This window comes from Doryrhamphus excisus, linkage group LG3, assembly GCF_037039965.1.
Source record: "Doryrhamphus excisus strain RoL-2023G ecotype Guam linkage group LG3, RoL_Dexc_Guam_v1.1, whole genome shotgun sequence".
NCBI classification, from domain to species: domain Eukaryota; kingdom Metazoa; phylum Chordata; class Actinopteri; order Syngnathiformes; family Syngnathidae; genus Doryrhamphus; species Doryrhamphus excisus.
This window is the reverse complement of record NC_136359.1, coordinates 712,674-733,345: the sequence shown is the minus strand read 5'-3', so window position 1 is coordinate 733,345 and position 20,672 is coordinate 712,674. Positions and strand designations below refer to the sequence as shown.

Here is a 20,672-nt window from a genome sequence, read left to right as displayed (position 1 = left end):
CACACGGCCGGATGCTTGATGCGTTTATTAGTTACGGCAACTCAACGGTGACGTCATGCATGCGGCACAAAGTCTTTCGTCACAAACACGGCAAAAAGTCCAACCTTGGAAGGACGCTGACGACGTGGCCTTGCTTCCTTTCTTCACAGCAAAACGAAAGGCAGATAACTCGGGTGATGAAAGCATACGTTGTTAGATCACAGCCGGAATGAAAAACATCCATGTGCCACGTGTTGATGACACCTGTAAGCTAATCAGTAAGCTAGGCTAATTAGCTGCAGAGTAGCAGCTGCTCGTCCAAACTTTAAAACCACTTCCTGCGGTGACCTTCTGTTTTAAGACGCTCTTGGCTGCTGAGGCCTTCTGCGTTCAACTCAACCGTCGCAATCCGAGCGGTCTGATTGGACGCGTGTTGCGGCGGTTTGGGTCACGTGACGTGCGGTAAAAAGCATCATGGCCGATCCTACGAGGCCTCTGCTGGTGGTGTCACATGATGACATCATAAAAGACCTTATTGCTTTGTCCTTCCTGAACGTCCTTCACGGACCTTAAAGGGAACGGTTACAAACGGTTTGTGGCGAGGGGGGTGTGGCCGGCCGAAACGGGGCGTGTCTCCGGGAGTCAGAAGAGACACACCTTCTTTTTCAGGTGGTTCCTCTTCCACAGAGAGAGCTGCTCAAAGTCCGCCAGCGTCATCCCGAACACGCTGAGGAACTCGTCCTGTGACAGGTGTCTCTGCGGGGGACAACCAAGCAGCGCCTCGGTGACCTTTGACCTCTCGGCTCCAAGCGGCGCCACTGCTTACCTCCAGCCGTGTTCTGTCCACCCCAGCAGGAAGCTTGCTCCGCCCTCTGTGGTGGACCACCAACATCTCATACGGATAAATCTGTGTCAACACGGAGAAGGAGGCGTCATGGCGACCACTGGGACACCCCCCCCACACCCCCCCACACCCCCACCCTGTGACATCAATACCTTGACCTCCAACATGGCGGGCAGGGAGTCGCCTCGGTCCATCCCGGAGTCTCCATTCTGACACACAAACACACAAACATCACCACAAAATGGCCGACATGACGCACAATGAGGACCACACACTACCTGAACACCTGTGGGAGACACACACACACACATTAGCACCACCACCCATCATGCCTCTGGAGCGGAGGGGCGGAGGGGTGGGACTACCTGCGGCGGGCTTTTGCGATGAGCTGAGGTCTGCTGACCGGAGCTGAAAAGATACAAGCACACGAATGCAACACTCAGCCCCTGAATGCATCACACACACACACACTCACCCTGGACAGGCCTGTCCCCGAGGATGCTGGGAAATAAACAGACCTGGAAGTGGCGGCACCTGCACAGGAAGTAGAGACAGGAAGTGATCATGAGGCAACAAAGGTCGGTTCCTTGAGAAGATTGGTTGGTTTGGTCTGAGGAACCCAACCACAAACCCGCTTCAGGGAGGGGGGTTTGCTAACGTACACGCCGCTACACCCACCGAGACCGCACACCCGTTCCATCCGCCCAACTCCCAAGTCCCCAGTCTCCTACACCACAAAGGACCAATGGAAACTCCGCAGATGATCTGTACTCTCCGAGAACTGAACGTTTCCCAAGAACTTGCTCAAGTCTATCTTCAGGACTCTACCAAAAGTCCCCGGAACCTTAGACTGTTCTAGTCACCACCCAACCTTTCTGGAAATCACCCGACCAAGCATCAGACGACCTTCAGGAAAAAGCAGTGTAGATGAATCAAACTGGAGAGAGTCATCCAACATGAACAGGATGGATTCCTCATCTCCATCGATGACCAGAACATTTGACAAGGTCCGACACACGGAACATGGAAGCTAATTCAGACAAAGAACTGAGGTTCTTTCCTTTCCTTGAGGGGGCGACCAGCTGCTTCCCTATCAGAGGAGGACTACAGCTGAGGTGTGGTACCACCGGACCTCATGATCCTGTCCTGATAAGTGATTCACCTTGAGCTTGGTCCTCAGAGGTCCCACATCCTAACCACAGACGCCTTCAGAGTTAGGACCAGAAAATAACCAGGAGGTTCTGGAAGGGTTACAAACAACGCAACCTATGACACGTAAATCCGAGATCTCTCCCTCGGTCGCAAGGTCAAAGGGGGGCAACGAAAGACCTTCAAGTGCAACCGCCGGAACATCTGGAACCAAAACATCCCCAAACATCGAATACTGATGCAGGTCCTGATGCGGCCCAGCAGGTGTCCCCCTGACGACGCCATCAGTACCTGCATGCTGGCTGCGGTCCGGCAGGGAGCGGGTCTTCCTCCTCAGAAGCGCCAAAGTCTCCTCCTTGAGGATGATCCTTCCCAGGTTGGACTGGATCTGAGCACAAACATCAGCTTGAGTAGGTGCGGCGCCTCTGGACCTGCCGCCCTCCCACGATGGACACCTTGTTCAGTTCTTGTCTGCGAAGAGCTCGCAAAGCCCAGACTTCATCGTCCATCTCGCCGTCCTCGTCCTCATCCCTCGCCTCGCTCCTGCGATGCTCCTTCTCTGCGGGACAGGACCGGGACGAGATAAGGAGAAGAAAGGAGGATGGAGGAGCAAGGAAAGGGGATGCTACCGATGACGGCCATGGAGGGGGGGCAGGGCCAGTGGTCCGTCTCGATCTTGGAGGGAAGGTTTGGATCTGGAGGCTGAGCGGCCGGGAACTTTGAAGACTCGATGATCAGGTCCTCCAAGTGCTTCCCTGCAGGAATGGCAGAAGACGCCCCGCCTGCACACACAGCATGCCAACGGGTGAGCTAACGATGCTAACAGCTCCTGATGGACGGGTTCTCCACCTCGTCTGTAGATGGGGGGCTTCTTGTAGATGTTGCTGCCGTTGTCTGAAACAAGACAAGCGTCTTAACATCTGATGATGGACTTGACAGGAAGTTCCAAAATAAAAGTAGACCTGGTGTGTGGAAGTGGTGCAGGCTGCTCCTGGAAGGATGTGTGTGTGGCGCGTGTGGCGTGTGTGCGTGTGGCGTGTGTGGCGAAGGCGGCGTGTTGCTGCTGTGTTTCCTGCTGCCGGAACTTGGCGAGGAACCCCCAGGAGAACATCTCTCCAGCCACTCCCTGGCCTCCTTGTGGAGGTTCTGGAGCAAAGACAGGCGAAAGGTCAGCAGCAGAGTCCAGGATGTGGCGACGTTCCCGGTGACCTACCTCGGGGGAGGCGGGGAGCGAGAAGGAGCGAGAGGACAAGGATGTCTGCAGGAGAAGACAAGCAACCGTCAGCCACGTTGATGCTGAGCCGGGTCCAGCTTCTGACTCACCGACGCCTCCAGTGAACCGTAGGTGTAGTGCGGCTCGTACATCATCAGGTCGGGTCTCTCGATGTCCAGGATGGCTTTGTCCCGTGGGAGCGCCGCCAAGTCCTTATACCCGATGACGCCGTCCTCCACTCTGGCCTGCGGGGGTGAAGGTGAAGGTGAAGGTGGAACGTTGGAACACGTTGGAATGGAGAGTCCGGATGCTGAAGAAGGTGACACTCACCACGATGGCGGCAGCAGGAGATCCCGGGACGCCGGAGCCTCTGACGGACAACACGCTCCCCGGAGACGTCTGAGGCCTCTGCCGAGCGGGACACACGTCAAGACAAAACATGCTAGGCTAGCGGCTAGCGGCTACTGCTTGCTTACCTTTGGCATCATCATGGCTGCTGATTGGTCACTTCCTGCAAGGAGAAAACCTTGTTTGTCATTGCCGCTCAACCGGTGGGACGCGCCTAGCAAGCTAGGCTAAACACTCTCACAGCATGCCAACACCACAATGAGCTCAGCTCGGGACTGGACTGTCCCGGGGGGGGGGGGGGGGACAAAGAGATCATTCCGGACTCTGGTGGAATCAAGTGGAAGTGTGCTAACGTTACCTCGCAGGCAAAGTCATCATGTTGTTGCTGTTGCTCCGCCTCCTGAAACACACGCACACACACACACACACACACGCTTCATGTGAAATGTCGGCTTTCATTGAAGCTCTGGCTCATCTTTTACCCCCCCCCCCCCAATAATTTATTCACCACTCATGGCTGAGTGTGTATATTTATACTAGTGGAGCTAAAATAAATAAATAGATTTAAAAATATATAATTGCACATTTGAAAATCTAAAAATAAAAATGTTGATTCATTAAAAATGTAAAAATTAAAAAGTGAAGCTAAATATTAAAATTTGACAATAAAAAAATAAAAAATATTAGCACAAATGATGAGCATGACCAACATCCCATAATACCATCCCCACGGCTATTCGCAGGTTTGCTTTCCAAGAACTGTTGCTAAGCAACAAGAGTTGCGTAACTCTGCGGTAACGCCAGAGAACACGTTGCCATCGTTCGTATGGCCTACGCTCCGTGAATGCACCGCAAGAGGCGCGTGCGAACGAGAAGGTCTTCCCGCTCTCAGGACCTGACTTGAAGAAAGTCGGTGACCGCCACTAACACGGTGGCACATCACTCACGCCCACAAAGACGCCACGTGACACCGGACCTCTTGGGCAGCGACACACCGGGAACCCTGGGAAATGTAGGAACCCTGGGTGGTCTATTTTAGGGCAGCGCCTCAATCACTTCGCTGGCAGCTGATTGGACGGCTGCTTGCGGTTACCTAGCAACCTGCAAATATCTCCCAGCATTCCTCTCGTGGAAGCTCGTGAAGCACCAGAAGGAACACAATGACTCAGCACTTTTGCACCCTGGCGTCACGTGACCAGCTGTCAATCACCTTTCACGGGGATGCAGCCTCACCGTGCTGTCGTCATGGTTACAACAGCGCGTGCTTATCTCGGCCTGGCAGACACATGACCACGCCCACGTGTCACCAGCCAGCAACGGCCACGGCCATTGGCTGACGATTGACGGCTCGGGAACGTTGTTCATTCTCTTCCCTGACAGATGACTCCTCCTACTTTGTCGTCATGACAGCAGCGTGTGTGTGTGTGTGTGTGTGTGTGTGTGTGTGTGTGTGTGTGTGTGTGTGTGTGTGTGTGTGTGTGTGTGTGTGTGTGTGTGTGTGTGTGTGTGTGTGTGTGTGTGTGTGTGTGTGTGTGTGTGTCCATCTGTCAATCCAGACTTAACATTCCTACACTGGAATCATTTAGTGTCAGCGCACGCGCACACACACACACACACACACACACACACTCTGCTGGCACTTTGTGGCCTCATTCCTGCATCAAGACCCCCCCCCCACCCCCCCTCGGCCCCCTGCTGCTCGCAGAGATAAGCGACGAGGCGCCAACACATTGAGCGCGTTTGCCGCCATCAACACGCGTCTCGAATCCAGCGGCCCAGCGCCTCTTCCCTCCCTGAGACGCACGGCCACCTCACGTCGACCTCGCGTCGTCACGTGACGGCGTCCTCCCCTAACCCGTGTGATGCTAGCAGGCTAATACAGCCGGGCTCCTGATCGCCATGGCGACGCAGCTTCATCATGATGCCGAGCTAGCTCGTCACGCGAGTCATCTATTGATTTTTTACCTCCGTGTGTGTGTGTGTGTGTGTGTTACATAAATCCATCTCCTCCATAATCCTCCCACCCGCCCCCCTTCCTCCCCCGCCATGCACCTCTTACGTCACTATTATCATCCCATCATAAAAAGCATTGACTGACAGGATGAAGGTTTGAAGACCCCCCCCCCCCCCCCACACACACACACCCCCCCAAAGCACATCTTCCACGTATGTCGCATTCGCTGCAGCACCAAAATTTTCCGCTCCCACATTTGCCACATAAAAAGTTGCCATGAACGCCATTCCAGTCGTCTTCCTCCATGTTGGGAAGAAGGTGAGTCTTACCTGCCAGCCCGAGGACGGAGAGGGAATCATGCAGCGACTGTCCTCCTGCAGTGAAGGCGCGCGTGTGCGTGGAGCAGACCATTAACAGCAGCCCGGAGGGGGTGGAGGAGGGGGAGGGGCTTTGCCGAGGGGGGCGTGGCTTTCTTATTTGACTTGGCAAATAGGCCTAAATGTGTATGTGGTGTGATGTTTGGCCTGTAGAGGAAGAGACAGGAAGCAGAACCGGAGGTAGCAGAGATGAGGATGCTGAGGCTCTCAGTGGGAGTGACCGGGATGGATAGGATCAGGAAGTACATCAGAGGGACGTTACATGTCCTTAGAGATGAAGTCAGAGGCCGGACTGAGATGGTTGGGAGATGTCCAGAGATGCAGAAGAAGGACCCCTGGAGGGAAAAGGCGTGGATACAAAGTGTGTCATCTGTTGTGCGCGGCAGGTCAGCCAGTAAAAATGCACCCATTCAGGCTTGAGTGTCCTTGAAGGCATCGTCACCTCAGCCAATCAGACCCCACCCCAGCGTCACCTGACCAATGCTAGCTTGGTGAGGAGCTAGCATTAGCGGCGGTGAAAGTACGAGCCCCTGGCATGACATCATGGTCTTTTATTCTCAGGGCGTCCAGGTGACGACACTGACGGCGGTGCGAGCAGCTTTGGAGATGTCAGGGTCGTCCTCGGGGGCCTGGCTCCGCCCCACCAGGATGGGGAGCTGCTCCAGCAGGCGGCGGCGGCCTTCGGGAGCCTCGGCCAGCGAGGTGAGCGCCCTGAGGGAGTAGAGCACCAGGGCCTTCCTCCTCTTCTCCTCCTCCTTGTCCTCCCTGCGCTCAGAGACCAGGTCCAGCAGGACGGGGAGGACGTCCAGGTCCAGACACTGATGCTTGCCTGCGGGACGACACGGTTGGCGGCGAAGGCGGCGAAGGCGGGCACACGGAGGCCAGCAACGTGCTTACCTGTGGTGATGACCACCGTGTTCATGATGGCGCCCGCCGCGTTGGCCTGCACGTCCACGTCTTGGTCCCGCAGGAGAGCCGCCAGGACGGGAAGGACGGCGGCCTCGCACACCTGGCGCTTGCCCTCCACCGGGACGCTGCGTGCGTGTTCGGGGGGCACAGAAGGTCACCAGCAAGCAAGCAGGCGTCCACGTGTTGGCAAACCCACCTGAGCGCCATCATGGCCCCCGCCGCCTCCCGCCGGATGTCGGAGCAGGCGTGGGGGAGTTTGCGGGCGATGAGCGTGACGCCGCGGTGGGCGAGTGCGGCCAGGGCGTCCTGACGGGAGCAGCAGTTGAGCGTGGATAGCAGCAGCGCCTGCACCTCCTCTTCCTCCTCCTCCTCCTCCAGCTTCACCATCAGCTTCGCCAGCAGCGGCTGCAAGGTGTCGGCGCCTGCAACAGCCGCTTCCTGCGTCACTTCCTGCCTCTGGTCACCTGACCTCAGAGCCTACCTGCGGGCAGCAGCGCCAGGCTGTTGATGACGCGGTGGGCTCGAGTCCTGCATGGCGCCGAGGCGTCATCCAGCAGCAGGGACAGGCGGGAGAGGAGGGGCGTGGACGACAGGAGGGCGTGTCTGACAACACACACAATGCTAACCAAGCTCCTCCTACTGGCTGGGGGCTTTTCTATTTCATTTACACATTTCAGCTAACTGTCTTTTTATCCCTAATACACTCAACGCGTGAACTCTGAACTCCCGTCCGTCACTTTTTAAACGTCCGTGTGAAACAAAACAATTCCCATAGTATAAGTTGTGTGAAAGAAGTGGCGATGTCTAATGTCCCTTCTCGGCCGCCGGAGCTTGCGCAGTGGAGTTGCGCAGTAAAGTTGCGCGGTGTTCAAGAGCATGCAATGAAACAACAAAGATGGCTACCACTCGAAATTCATTCAAGTCGTGTAGTTTGTAAAAACACTTTACACTTTAAGACGGATAGGACCGGGACCACTTCTCGATCACTTTCGCGGCCTTTGAAGCACGTTTTTATCAACGTACATTGAATTTTAGGGCGCCACCCGCTGACATGCTAACGATTAGCTTACCTGCCGATGTTGTGGCTGGTCAGGAGGTGGAGGAGCTCGCAGGTTCCGGTTCGGACCGCCGGCTCGTCATCCTTCATCAAAACCTCCAACTGTCCCAAAAAGCCTGCAGCCACAAGCAAACAAACCACTTTGGAAGCAAACGTGGCGGGCTGGGGTCCACTGGACTCCGTCGGTACCTTCGCTGACGACCTGGTAGAGGCGCTCCGGGTCGTGGGTCACGTCGCACAGGGACAACAGAGCCCGAAGCTTCGTGTCGGTGTCGGCCTCCTCCAGCTGGGCGAAGAGCTCCGGTATCGCCAGCCGCCCGAAGGCCACCGGGGCCCGGGTGGGGTCGAGGTAAACTCCGGTCATTCGAGTCGCTAGCAGCTATCAAGTCCTTCGTGGTTCTGGAACCGTCTGTGTGTTGGGTGTATGACGTCACCGCTGATGGCGATGTAAAGCAAGCCTGTCGCGTGGCGACCGTTGCCTAGCAACCACTCTAAACACCCCTCAAGACCTTAGCTGTGTGAATTTACTGGATTTTATTTGCTGTATTTATATTTTAATTGTAATGAAATTAAAATACGTGTAGCCTTCCTGTTTGTGTTCTTATGTATTAGTACATGGCCACCCAATTACAGAACTAGAGCTGCTATGTAACTAGCATGCTACCTGCTAGCATCACCACTGCTGGTCTTGCAAAGATGGATGACTTGTACTGTTGTTTAAATCTGCCTTTTCATGTTATTTGAGTCCTTTGGGCATGAAATAGCACCCCTATAGTTACTTTCCACTCCTGTTACCCAGTATCTTATAAGTGTAATACATACAAAATACACTCACACATTAGAATTGAGAGTATTTAAAAGAAAAAAACAAACAAAAAACAAAACAGTGACGGCAAGAGCTTATTTTTTCTTCTTCTTGGTCTTCTTGCCTCCGTCGCTCTGCTGAGAGCTGCTTTCCCCCGCGCCGCTCTTCTGGGTGCGAGTCTTTAGTTTGGGGATCATTTCGGCCACGTAGAACATGACGTCTTTCCCTGGAGCACAAACACGGAGACCGGGTCTCGGCATCACGCAACCACAGCTCACCACGAGCGCTCCAATTTTCCACGAGCGTGCACTTACGGGAGGTGAACTTATTGACACACAAGCTGCCGTCCTCCTGCTTCAACTGAACTCTGACCCGACCCCTGAACTGCACGTCCCGGTTCCACTCTCTGGGATGCATTTTGTTCTGGGGGCAGAAACACCAAAACAAAACACCATGAGGGGGCTGTCTCGTCCGGGGGGAAACATCCCGCCTTCAAACCAATCAGTATCACCTCCACGTAGACGTTCATGCCGGCGGCTGTCAGAACATCACGGATCTCCCCGCAGGAAGGGTTCTCCACGGCCTGCATGCACACACTTCTTTAATTTCTATGAAAGTATAGCAGCTAAGTCACACGCTAACTACATCCTTTTAACTCGGCACCTTCTCAGCAGGGATCCTTCGTCCTTCAGCGAGAGTCTTCTTGCTGTTGATGTAGACCGGATAAACACAGATGAACCTGGACACACCCACACGCAACAGTTATTAATTACAGTCTTATTAGCAAAACAATCATGCAATGTAGCAACAAAGCATGTGATATATGTAGGATCAGTTGGAGGAAAACAAGACTTGTATTATTGTGCGTCTTGACCACGTCATGCTTGCCGTCTACGGAAACGCATTAGGGACAAACTTTATGCCGTTTCAGCTGAATACAACAAACAAGCCTACATTCAAAGTATTTCATGTCGCCGATACGCAGTTCAGCACTAAGTAACCGATTCAATTCAACAACAGGTTCGTTATCCCGAATCATTCAAGCGTAATTACTCAATGTGTACGTCCGATACACAGCGAGGCACAGTTAGCATTAGCTTTGCTAGCTTCCACGGCGACAACTCACCTCTCCTTGTCGGCGGGGTTCGCCGTTAAATGAGCCATCTTTGGCGGTTGTGTTGTCCACGTCACCGTGGCAAATGTGCTTCGAGTGGTAAGGCTAACGGCAACGTTATAATGCCGCAGGGAAACACTGTATCGAGTGGATTCTTGCAGCGCACATTCACCGTGCGAACGCCGAGATGGTCTGCTTCTTGTAAGCACCGCCCACACGGTCTGGACCGATTGTTTAATCAAACCACCACTGGAGAGCCCTGTGGCGTTCGGGTACCTGGGACGTGCTCGATTTATTCATGCATACATAAATTGTACTCACTCAACAAAGTAAACATACAACAAAAATACACATGTTATAAGCTATGCTTTGGGTCATTAAAGTTATTAAAGTATTGCGTTTGTCAAAAGTGGCTTCTCGAACGCATCTCGCAGCGGGTGGAATCGATTTGCAGTTCAGCAGTCTTCCACGCGGTGTCGCTTCGGCGCCGGCAGCGCTGGCCGTGAAATTCCCGGATGTTATTGTAGCTAGCTCCTTTAGCACATCGGCTAGCCGCCGCAACGCTGCTGCCTTCTGCCGCTACGCTCTGCCGCAAAGGGGACTTTGTAACCTTCTCACTCCCCCGGGCGACACGATCCGTCTCTTTACGGCTTTAACTCAACGTTGCTAACTTATCATGATCAATTCCAACCGAACGGCTCGTTAATCGTCGGCGTGATTGTAGATTTTGCGAGCGGTTTGGCGGGACTGACCGGGGTTAACAATACGGGAGCTAAGCGGCTAAAGCTAGCGTCGAAACAGGCCCCCTTTTTCAGGACGCGAACGCAGCTAGCCTAGCACTACTGCGGCTGTCATGGAAGACAAATCTTTCACCAAGGAATTAGACCAATGGATCGAGCAGCTCAACGAGTGCAAGCAGCTTTCAGAAGGCCAAGTCAGGACACTCTGTGAGATGGTAAGTTTTCATTTCAATTCACCGCTTTCGCTTGTGGCCTACATTGCGAAACGGGTCGCGACTAATTGCTGGAGTGCTGTTTGACGGCTCGGGCTGCGTCTATGTGCTTTCCTGCCACCTTCCTCGGAAAATCGACGGGGACTTATTCATCGTCTCTCTGGATTGAATCGCTTATTATGTGTCGATTGTTTTATCGTCTGTCAGTCCGTTGGAACCCCAGAAACGACAACGTTTGCTGTCGCCCCATTGAATAGACGCAGCCGCTTTTACTGCTCTGTGACGGGGAAGGGTCGCCGTCTGCTTTCACACCCTTCTCCACAAATGTCACAAATGGGCCTTTGGTCGTGTCTCGTCTGGCAGCGCAGTCGTGCTTTTGATTTTTACTCCGGCGAAAGTGTCCAATGTACCGCGCCCTGCCTTTATCGATCATCTTTTATTGCATCAAGGTGGAGCTTTTACGCTGAAAGATACCGGAAACCTCCATCCCACTATTGTACACGCTCATCGCTTAACAGGACCGCATTTCCGCGTAGTTGGCTCGTGACAATGTCATCTTTCATCAATGCTTGTCTACAACTGTTTTTTGGCCTGGCGTTTCCATCCGCACTCGGCGGAAGGTGACGTTGTTGACTTCCGGGCGCAGACGCGACGCGACCCCAACGTGCCGATATATTATTGTTATTTCAAGATAACGTACACGTCGTCACCGAGAGATAAACAAAACCAGAAATACTTGAACAATAATGTCGGGAAAGTTTCAAATGAAGTTCTAACGGGGGTAATAATAAAATAATGTAATTTTGTTGCATGGAGCTGAAAATATTCAAGGAAACGTATTAAAAAAGTAATATGACAAACAAAAAATAAAGGAATAAAGGCGTAATTGTGAGAAGAAAATTGTAATGATTTGAGTAAAAAAAAACTCAAATAAAAAGCTGGGTAAAGTCAAAATATTAAAAGACAAAGGTCACAATTTGCCAAGAATAAATTAGTAATGTTGTGATTAAAAATGTTGCATGGCGTTGAACTACAGTGTGGCACAGCAATGGCGCCATCTAGTGTACAGAACGGGAACTGCAGGCGACACGGCCTGCCGTCCTCCCCTCATGATGTAACTGCTTTTGTTTGCAGGCCAAGGAGATTCTGACCAAGGAGTCCAACGTCCAGGAGGTGAGCCTTCCCGCCACGCGTGGCCTTCTGGTGGTGGCCGCGAGAGAACGGCGTTGACCGCGTTCTTTCCGCTTCTTTCAGGTGCGATGCCCAGTGACGGTGTGCGGCGACGTGCACGGCCAGTTCCACGACCTCATGGAGCTGTTCAAGATCGGCGGCAAGTCCCCCGACACCAACTACCTGTTCATGGGCGACTACGTGGACAGGGGCTACTACTCGGTGGAGACGGTCACCCTGCTCGTCACGTTAAAGGTAAGCCCTGCTCACCATCGCCCCGGGGGATCCATGCAAATGCCGGGGGATGGACCAATGGGTTTTGTGCGCTTCAGGTGCGCTTCCAGGAGCGGATCACCATCCTCCGAGGAAACCACGAGTCTCGGCAGATCACGCAAGTGTACGGCTTCTACGACGAGTGCCTGAGGAAGTACGGCAACGCCAACGTCTGGAAGTACTTCACAGACCTGTTTGACTACCTGCCGCTCACCGCGCTGGTTGACGGACAGGTGGGCGGGGCCGCCGGCATCATCATCATCATCATCCCACTCACTTTTACACGTTTCATGTTTGTCCCCTCCTGCAGATCTTCTGTCTGCACGGGGGCCTGTCGCCCTCCATCGACACCCTAGACCACATACGAGCTCTGGACCGCCTGCAGGAGGTCCCGCATGAGGTATGGTAGCAGATCACGAGCAAAAGAGTAAAAGACGGGCGAGAAAACCGATGCATCCCTCCCTCCCTCACAGGGCCCCATGTGCGACCTGCTGTGGTCGGACCCCGACGACCGTGGCGGGTGGGGCATCTCCCCCCGAGGTGCGGGCTACACCTTCGGGCAGGACATCTCTGAAACCTTCAACCACGCCAACGGCCTCACGCTGGTGTCCCGCGCCCATCAGCTGGTCATGGAGGTAAAAAAAAAATCTATTCTGGGAAGCGGAGTTTCCATGGCGATAGCAGCGGCCGGATAAGGAAACAAGGAAACAAAACCGCCTTGTTGCTGGGCAACCGCTTGTGTTAACGGCTCGCGTTGTTGCAGGGCTACAACTGGGGCCACGACAAAAACGTAGTCACCATCTTCAGTGCTCCAAACTACTGCTACCGCTGCGGGAACCAGGCGGCCATCATGGAACTGGACGACACCCTCAAGTACTCTTTGTAAGTAGTCCGCTCCTCACTGGACACGCTCACACACACACTCACACGCCTCTCTGCCCCCCCCCACAGCCTTCAGTTTGACCCCGCCCCCCGCCGCGGCGAGCCCCACGTGACCAGACGCACTCCCGACTACTTCCTGTGAATGTTCCACGCCAACCCCCGCCCCCCCTTACTGTACCGAGAAGAAAAGAAGCGATTGGCTGGGCAAAAACATACCCAAGAGTTAAACTTAGCGTCGCCCCGCCCCCGCCCCGCCCCGCCCCCACACACAGTGGTGTTTTCACTCTGCCGTCATTAACGCTGTGCTTCTGGAGTTTAAAAAAAACCTACACGTGCAACCAAGATGTTACTTCTGTTTTTTGTTTGTTGGTTTGTTTCACATGTTTTTAAGACAACATAATAAAACTTCCAAGGTGGACCAAATGTGCCATATTCTGATCCTTTTCCATATACTTTTCTTTCACCACAACCTCCTGTCACCACATTTGTGCTTTTCCTCTCGCGAGATCATTTGGAAGAAAAGAGGACAATAACAAGTTTGCTTCAAGTCGTCCAGCTGTCAGTTTTAGCCAGTATATTCCTGTCATTTGAATAAAGACTACACCTATGGAATAAAATGCCCTGTTGACAAACCCATGGCCCGACTCAGCCTCTTTTCTCCTTGGAATATCTCCCTGCCAAATCCTCCATAGGCCGGGAAACAGCCGGTATGAACAAATGGGTTTATTCGACATTCGTGATTAGCTTGATTTGAAATACTATGATATTCCCCATGAATAAATGCATTTATAACTAGTCACAGTTGAACTGTATGACTCGACAAGATGACAAAATGAGTCACGATATAAACAGGATTTGTTTAACTTTTGTTTCTTTGGGTTTTTATTGATTTTGGAGTCCCCGCAGCGGCCATGGAGTACTTCATATTGACAACAAATATGGACGCGATCCTGTGCTCCCGCCATGACTCAAGTATCGCGAGAGACTGTGAGATGTCGGCGCCGGCTAAAGTTGGTGAGCTGACGCCAGCTGCGCCACGGCTGCTTTAATTAAACGTGGAAATGTCGTGAAGGTTTGTACCTTTTCTTGTTTCTAAATCCCCCCCCCCCCCCCCCCCCACTTACATGTCGAAACGTGTTGGCTTCAGTGTGGTAGCTCCTGGTAGCTTCTGGTAGCTCCTGGTAGCTTCTGGCAGCTCCTGGCAGTCCCGACGTTGGAGCTTTGCTGGGCTAGCTCGTGCAAGCTAAAAACAATAGCTAACTACTCGTCCGTACTAGTAACAATCACTCGGAAATGGATGTGGAATTATTCTTATTATATTTTATGGACTTTTCGTCATATGGCGGACGACTTTACTTTTATGGTTATTGTTCGAGTAGACATTTTTTCCCTAATGTTAACAATAAGACGGCTGATACAATAGCCACGTATACATGGAGCCAAATATTCCAGTTGCATTGGTTTTATTTGCTCAAAGGGAAATAATTTAACCTTTATAAAACATGTCCCGAGTTGAATTATAAAATTTTAGCAAGATTGAATTTGATCTTTTCCTGTTTAAATTGTTCTTTCAGCGCATGCTCAGATATGACGTCACACGCAGCTCGAGACGTCCCTCTGTTTTAAAACTAGAGGCCAGCAGAAAGTTTGTTTTTCATCCAAATACGGAGTTATTCCAACAAGCGGAAGCCGCTATCACGTGATGTTGGGGCGTGTCCACAGACTCCCGATGTGACGAAGATGAGGAGGGGCCCAGATGGAGGATGTGGTTCTTCACCTGCACGGAGGGGCTGAAGGACTCCGTACTTGGATCCAAAAGACAGAGAAGCTCCTTGAGCCTTTTACCTGCCGACCCCCTCCGGTCTTCACCCCCTGGTTCCCGGACACGGCGGTAGAGCGCCCCCCGCCCATCAGACCCGCCAAACCTCCCCCCGTCCTCAGCAGCGGCTGTCACGGCCCAAGCCAAGCGCACGGTTCTGATGGCGTCGCCGTTTCTACACCCTCATGCCGCCCTGTCACGCCCCCACCTGATGAAAAGCGTGTCAAACGCTCCTGGAGCATCGTGACTTCGAGAAACTCGCTTGGGCGCCTGCCTTCGATCTCCAAGCGCTTCCGTGGCGCCGTGTCCCTGCATGGCCTGCACCCCCGCCAGAGGTCCAAGTGGGTCATCAGCCAGAACAACTGTGGACGGCGAGACATGGAGCAGGTGCGTGGGATGGCGCCGCTCGAGGGCTGGGGGCGCTTTTGTCTCATCCTCCATCTTGCTGTCCTCCGCAGGTGTGGCGAGCAGTGAGCGGCGCCATGCAACGCACGTGCAACGCCAACATCCAGCGTGAGCGAGCAGAGATCTGGGTGTTCTGTGACGTGGCGTACGCCGAGCAGGTGGGCCGCCTCCTGAAGGAGCGTCTGGAGCTGTCGGGCTCCATCGGCCTGGTCGTCCACAAGCTGGGAAGCGTCTTCAGCTTGTAGCGCCACCGTTGGCGACTCGGCGACGCCTCAAGCTGCCAAAACGTACTCCAAGAAATGAAATAGAAGTCTGCAGTCTCATTTTATTGTGAAAATCCTGCATTCGGATTGACTTTCATGCACTGAAAATGTGCTTGTGGATCATGTGACGTAAATATAACGCTTGTGGATCATGTGACGTAGTAAATATAACGCTATGTGTTGGTGTGGGTGAACGCCAGACGTTTGTTGGAGAAAAAGCTGCAGCGATGTCACGTGACTGTGATGCATGAATGGGGGCAGCCTGTCTCCACCCCCCTCCTTTGTTGCCATGCGGCCGCTTGACGGTGCTGCTTGAAATCTAGGTTAGCGGATGTGACGTCGCGGCACATCATCCGCTAACCCCGATCGGACGGGCACCGTTTTATTTTGAAAGTCGCTTCACAAACTCCGTGTTTTGTACTACGGTTTAAACACACGCGCTTACACTCATGCGCGTGTGTGTGATTAGTGTACATAAATATTACATATGTATTAAAGCTATTCGTAACCCATTCTTTTCACCTGCATCCCGTTTCTGACGTTCTTAGATTTTCTAACTACTTTTACGATGGTAGTCCAAACCGGATGTACGGTCTTCCTTCGCTACCTTGACTGTCTCGCTGTCTACAAAAGCCAGTCGGGAGGCTGCACTTTTGAGCCATTTTTCCAATCAAAACAAACCAAAGCGTTGGCTATTCTCATTTGAAACGCTTCCAGTCGAGTTGTCCATCCGCTGCTTCGCCATGAAGTCCACTTTTTGTCCCGCTCGGCGCCTGGCGGCAAACTAAAAGGTGAGGGTTTGGCTGCTGGCTAACAGGCTATGCTAGCTAGCAGGGGCACGCACCGTGGTTTCCTGTTTCCTTTTCTTCTTTCTCGTCGAGTTTTATTTCAAACAGTCTCACTTTGTCACGCCAGTTGCATTGTTAAAGTGCCTGCCATCGCGTGTTTTGTGTGGTAAAGTGGATTAGAAACGTCAAAATGTGTCAGGTGACATGTGACGTCACAACCATCGCGAAAAGCTGAAGCCTTCATCAATTCACCTTAATTGTCGACTTTTTCTTGATTATGGTGTCGCTTAATGTACGTTAATTTAGTATCAAAACAGTGAAAACACCCAACAAGTCGTTATTAAGCTTTAAAATGAATAGGAATGATTAAGTGTACTATGAGCTAGCATACACATAACGTGTTCTATTGTGGAATGAAAGAGAGAAGTCACTTCCTGTTGTGTCACAGGTTGCCGCCCCAGATGTCGCCGCCTCAGCTGAGACTTCTGTTCATGAACGGAGGCGGAGCTCGGCGGCCGCCGCTGGGACTGGAGGGATGACAGGACACTAGCGGACATGGAGACGGAGGAGGCGCCATATTTACTCCGCCAACGTTCTCCCACTTAAACCTCCTCAGGCACAGAGCACATCTATATTTTTATATTTGCATCCAGGGCTGTTTTTCCTCGCCGTCATGGCGTCGGAGGGCTTTCAGTACCGCGCGCTGTACGACTACAAGAAGGAGCGGGAGGAGGACATCGACCTGCACGTGGGTGACATGCTGGTGGTGAGCAAGGGGGCGCTGCTGGTGCTGGGCTGCGGCAGCGGCGCCGAGGAGCGGCCTTCCGAGATCGGCTGGCTGCCCGGTTTCAACGAGACCACGCAGGTAGGCCGTCTCCGTGGCGACGCAGACCTCCTGTACGCATCTGCGTCTTAAACCGTCTCCCCTGACAGGAAAAAGGTGACTTCCCGGGAACCTATGTGGAGTTCGTCGGCAGGAAGAGGATGTCTCCGCCCACGCCAAAGCCCCGCCCACCCCGGCCGGCATCCGCCGCGTCGGTGCGGGCGGACTCCGAGTCAGAGAGTGAGTGAGCGAGAGGGACGTGTGCCGGTCACGCAGACGCTGACCCTGCTCGGTTTCATTTCAGCCGTCACGTTGCCGGACCTCCCGGAGCAGTTTGGGCCGCCTGACTCGGCCCCGCCCCTCCTCAGCAGACTCATGGAGGCCGTCGAGACCAAAGGTAAGCGTCCTCTGTGGCCTTCTTCCTGACATCATGCTGACATCTTGTGTGCCGGCGTGCAGGTGCGGACTGTCCCGGTGTGTACCGTGGCGTCAGCGCAGGAAGTCTGGACTCACGGCAGCTGGCCGACGCAGGTCTGGAGATCGTATGCCCGCCCCATTACCCGCCCCCCGCCCTCGTCTGCTTTAACGTTGGCGTATTTGTATTTGCAGACCTGGAGCACCTGGAGGTGTCGGCGCTGTGCGACGGGGTGGTCCGCTTTCTGCAGGACCTCCCCGGACCCGTCCTCCCGCCCTCGCTGCAGGCCGACATGATGCACGCCGCGCAAGGTCAGTGTGACTCCGCCCCCCAACAGCTCCTCCATCAGTGATGTGATCCCGCTGATCGCCCTTCTCTCAGAGGTCCGCGACCCAGAGGAGTGCGCCCGGGTGCTTCTGGGCGTGGCCAACTCTCCGGTCTGCCCCGCCCAGTACGGCCTGACCCTGCTCAGCGTGGTCCGACACCTCGCCAGACTTTGTGTGCACGCCACCCGGAACCAGCTGAACGTCTCCAACCTCGCAGAGACCTTCAGCCCTCTTCTGTTCCGACACACGGCGACCGGGTCGGTCTCACACTCGCAACCCTCCAAATATGACATAGCATGACAGTGTGGCGCGGGACATTTATGACGACTGGAAAACGGGGGTGAGGTTACAGTGAGAAGAGATACAGAAGGGTGCCTAGCAGATATGAGGATGGGAGTGACCAGGATGGATAGGATCAGGAAGGAGTAAATCAGTTCTTACTAAGAGTTAGTTGCTTTCTTCTCAGGTCCGAATCTGGCCCGGATCCTCTCGTCCAGGCCCTGGAGGTTCTGATCAGCAGCGAGCTCAACATGAACCAGGCCGCTCCAGGTAACGTGCTGTCGCCACGGTTACGTTACGTTGTTACGTCCGCCACAAACAGGAAGTTGACTGGGCTCTACCGCTTTCAGCTCTGCCTCCCAAACCCAGCAAGTCTTCCACGCCAGCCGCCTCCTGCAGCTTCAACAACAGCATGGCGCTGCAGGACGCCGAGTGGTACTGGGGCGACATCTCCAGGTAACGCCCACCCACGCCAACGCCGGCGCCGGCGCACCCTCACTGCCCTGCCTCCTCTTCCTGCTTTCCAGGGAGGAAGTGAACGAGAAGCTGCGAGACACCGCCGACGGCACCTTCCTGGTGCGGGACGCCTCCACCAAGATGCACGGAGATTACACGCTGACGCTGAGGTGAAGGGTCCGCCCCGTTCTCGCCACGCACTCGCTCACGCCGCCGTTCCAAACGTACGAATGCCTGTGCCTGCAGGAAGGGAGGCAACAACAAACTGATCAAGATCTTCCACCGGGAGGGCAAGTACGGCTTCTCGGACCCGCTGACCTTCAGCTCGGTGGTGGAGCTCATCAACCACTACCGCCACGAGTCCCTGGCACAGTACAACCCCAAGCTGGACGTCAAGCTCCTCTACCCGGTCTCCAAACACCAGCAGGTAGGCTCCACCGGGCCACGCCCCTGCCGCTGGGGCACCCTGATCATCATCATGAAGATCATGATGATGATGTCACGCAGGACCAGGTGGTGAAGGAGGACAGCATTGAAGCCGTGGGGAAGAAGCTCCACGAGTACCACCTGCAGTACCAGGAGAAGAACCGCGAGTACGACCGGCTCTACGAGGAGTACACCAGAACCTCTCAGGTACACGCCCCCCACTTCCTGTCATCCGAGACCTGACATGGAGACCCGACGTCCCGTGTGTCTCCTCCTCGGTCGGCAGGAGATCCAGATGAAGCGGACCGCCATCGAGGCCTTCAACGAGACCATCAAGATCTTCGAGGAGCAGTGTCAGACTCAGGAGCGCTTCAGCAAGGAGTACATCGAGAAGTTCCGGCGAGAAGGCAACGACAAGGAAATCCAGAGGTGGGTTGTTACCATGGCAACTGTGCTGCGAGGGCAGCAGAGGGGGTAGCTTGGTGTCCGCACGACCAGGAGCTGGACTGTTTTGACTGGCTGAACGTCCTGCCCCCCCACCCCAACACAGGATCGTGGAGAACTACGACAAGCTGAGGTCCCGCATCAGCGAGATCGTGGACAGCAAGCGCCACCTAGAGGTGGACCTGAAGAAACAGGCTGCAGACTACAGAGAGATCGACAAGAAGATGAACAGCATCAAACCAGACCTCATCCAGCTGCGCAAGACCAGAGACCAGTACCTCATGTACGGCCCCCCCACCTTCTCGCCCCCTCCGGCACTGGCATCGTGCTAACCCGTGTGTGTCTCCAGGTGGCTGACGCAGAAGGGCGTCCGTCAGAGGAAGCTGAACGAGTGGCTCGGCCTGAAGAACGAGACCACAGAAGAGTAAGTGGACTCCATCACGTCACTCCTTAGGGTTCCTCAGCAGATGTTTGGAGCGTCATGTTAACCCCCCCCCCCCCCCCCCCCCCCCCCCCGCAGCGAGTACAGCATGGTGGAGGACGAGGAAGACCTTCCCCACCACGACGAGCGGCTGTGGCGGCTGGGGAACATCAACCGCCTTCAGGCGGAGTCGCTGCTTCGTGGCAAGAAGGACGGAACGTTCCTGGTCCGGGACAGCAGCAAGCCCGGCTGCTACGCCTGCTCCGTGGTGTACGTCCCCCTTTCTTCTCGTACGCCGCCGATGCCAGCGGCTGCGCCAAGGTGACCTCGGGTGTTTTGCGTTCCAGGGTGGAGGGCGAGGTGAAGCACTGCGTCATCAACAAGACCAGCACGGGCTTCGGCTTCGCCGAGCCGTACAACCTGTACGCGTCTCTGAAGGAGCTGGTCCTGCACTACCAGCACACCTCCTTGGTCCAACACAACGACTCCCTGAACGTCACGCTGGCCTTCCCCGTCTACAGCCAGCAGAGACGCTGACCCCGCCCCCTTCTCCTCCTCTCCTCCCTCCCTCACCGCCAGTCCACAGGTACTGACAGCGGGCACATTCCAAAGACTCCGCCCCCTTCAGGTGACTCAGGTGCTGTGATGTCATTGATGGCCAACATTTCATCGACACGCTCGGTATTCCCGCCACGCCTCCATGCTCTTATTTTGAAATGTGGCTTGCGTTCCCCCGAACCTTCTTGTCTTCACGATCGTTAATAAAACACTTTGTTCCTTT

At 54.3% G+C, this 20,672-nt stretch overlaps 6 protein-coding genes across 11 annotated transcripts; 3 read left to right on the top strand and 3 right to left on the bottom strand.

Moving 5' to 3' along the window:
* Nucleotides 1-10: 10 nt before the first annotated feature.
* LOC131128442 (dematin-like) lies at nt 11-5,892 on the bottom strand. 3 transcript variants are annotated; one of them, XM_078789383.1, is made up of 17 exons: nt 5,817-5,892; nt 3,892-3,933; nt 3,662-3,696; nt 3,516-3,593; nt 3,296-3,430; nt 3,186-3,230; nt 2,935-3,118; nt 2,822-2,866; nt 2,602-2,754; nt 2,428-2,531; nt 2,264-2,360; nt 1,299-1,357; nt 1,189-1,231; nt 1,102-1,109; nt 976-1,032; nt 806-886; nt 11-735 (listed from the first exon to the last, which is right to left on the bottom strand). In XM_078789383.1, exons 3-17 carry the CDS (start codon nt 3,674-3,676, stop codon nt 622-624), a joined length of 1,218 nt encoding a protein of 405 aa, XP_078645509.1. In that variant the 5' UTR covers nt 3,677-3,696; nt 3,892-3,933; nt 5,817-5,892; the 3' UTR covers nt 11-621. The 3 variants fall into 3 exon arrangements, 2 of the variants coding, with proteins under 2 accessions (XP_078645509.1, XP_057927294.2); XR_013627135.1 differs by lacking the exon at nt 1,102-1,109; XM_058071311.2 differs by having other exon boundaries at nt 976-1,109.
* A 386-nt stretch (nt 5,893-6,278) lies between these two features.
* rsph14 (radial spoke head 14 homolog) lies at nt 6,279-8,279 on the bottom strand. The gene is made up of 6 exons (XM_058071317.2): nt 8,020-8,279; nt 7,844-7,946; nt 7,255-7,376; nt 6,970-7,195; nt 6,762-6,898; nt 6,279-6,693 (listed from the first exon to the last, which is right to left on the bottom strand). Exons 1-6 carry the CDS (start codon nt 8,192-8,194, stop codon nt 6,422-6,424), a joined length of 1,035 nt encoding a protein of 344 aa, XP_057927300.2. The 5' UTR covers nt 8,195-8,279; the 3' UTR covers nt 6,279-6,421.
* Nucleotides 8,280-8,478: 199 nt separating this feature from the next.
* srp19 (signal recognition particle 19) lies at nt 8,479-9,982 on the bottom strand. Its single transcript, XM_058071328.2, has 5 exons — nt 9,762-9,982; nt 9,299-9,374; nt 9,147-9,218; nt 8,950-9,058; nt 8,479-8,861 (listed from the first exon to the last, which is right to left on the bottom strand). Exons 1-5 carry the CDS (start codon nt 9,797-9,799, stop codon nt 8,731-8,733), a joined length of 426 nt encoding a protein of 141 aa, XP_057927311.1. The 5' UTR covers nt 9,800-9,982; the 3' UTR covers nt 8,479-8,730.
* A 292-nt stretch (nt 9,983-10,274) lies between these two features.
* LOC131128447 (serine/threonine-protein phosphatase 2A catalytic subunit beta isoform) lies at nt 10,275-13,662 on the top strand. The gene is made up of 8 exons (XM_058071319.2): nt 10,275-10,704; nt 11,836-11,874; nt 11,956-12,126; nt 12,204-12,377; nt 12,455-12,544; nt 12,618-12,779; nt 12,908-13,026; nt 13,096-13,662. Exons 1-8 carry the CDS (start codon nt 10,603-10,605, stop codon nt 13,166-13,168), a joined length of 930 nt encoding a protein of 309 aa, XP_057927302.1. The 5' UTR covers nt 10,275-10,602; the 3' UTR covers nt 13,169-13,662.
* A 309-nt stretch (nt 13,663-13,971) lies between these two features.
* shld3 (shieldin complex subunit 3) lies at nt 13,972-16,025 on the top strand. 2 transcript variants are annotated; one of them, XM_058071322.2, is made up of 3 exons: nt 13,972-14,098; nt 14,749-15,232; nt 15,304-16,025. In XM_058071322.2, the coding sequence occupies exons 2-3, from the start codon at nt 14,783-14,785 to the stop codon at nt 15,493-15,495; spliced, it is 642 nt and encodes a 213-aa protein (XP_057927305.2). In that variant the 5' UTR covers nt 13,972-14,098; nt 14,749-14,782; the 3' UTR covers nt 15,496-16,025. The 2 variants fall into 2 exon arrangements, with proteins under 2 accessions (XP_057927305.2, XP_078645513.1); XM_078789387.1 differs by having other exon boundaries at nt 14,001-14,098; nt 14,601-15,232.
* On the top strand, nt 15,336-20,672 carry LOC131128441 (phosphatidylinositol 3-kinase regulatory subunit alpha-like). 3 transcript variants are annotated; one of them, XM_058071308.2, is made up of 17 exons: nt 16,138-16,304; nt 16,750-17,166; nt 17,235-17,364; nt 17,429-17,521; nt 17,584-17,655; nt 17,734-17,850; nt 17,921-18,122; nt 18,332-18,414; nt 18,495-18,600; nt 18,672-18,770; nt 18,847-19,027; nt 19,108-19,233; nt 19,313-19,455; nt 19,577-19,753; nt 19,820-19,894; nt 19,991-20,161; nt 20,239-20,672. In XM_058071308.2, exons 2-17 carry the CDS (start codon nt 16,975-16,977, stop codon nt 20,426-20,428), a joined length of 2,157 nt encoding a protein of 718 aa, XP_057927291.2. In that variant the 5' UTR covers nt 16,138-16,304; nt 16,750-16,974; the 3' UTR covers nt 20,429-20,672. The 3 variants fall into 3 exon arrangements, with proteins under 3 accessions (XP_078645502.1, XP_057927291.2, XP_057927290.2); XM_078789376.1 differs by lacking the exon at nt 16,138-16,304 and adding an exon at nt 15,336-15,408 and having other exon boundaries at nt 17,584-17,850; XM_058071307.2 differs by having other exon boundaries at nt 17,584-17,850.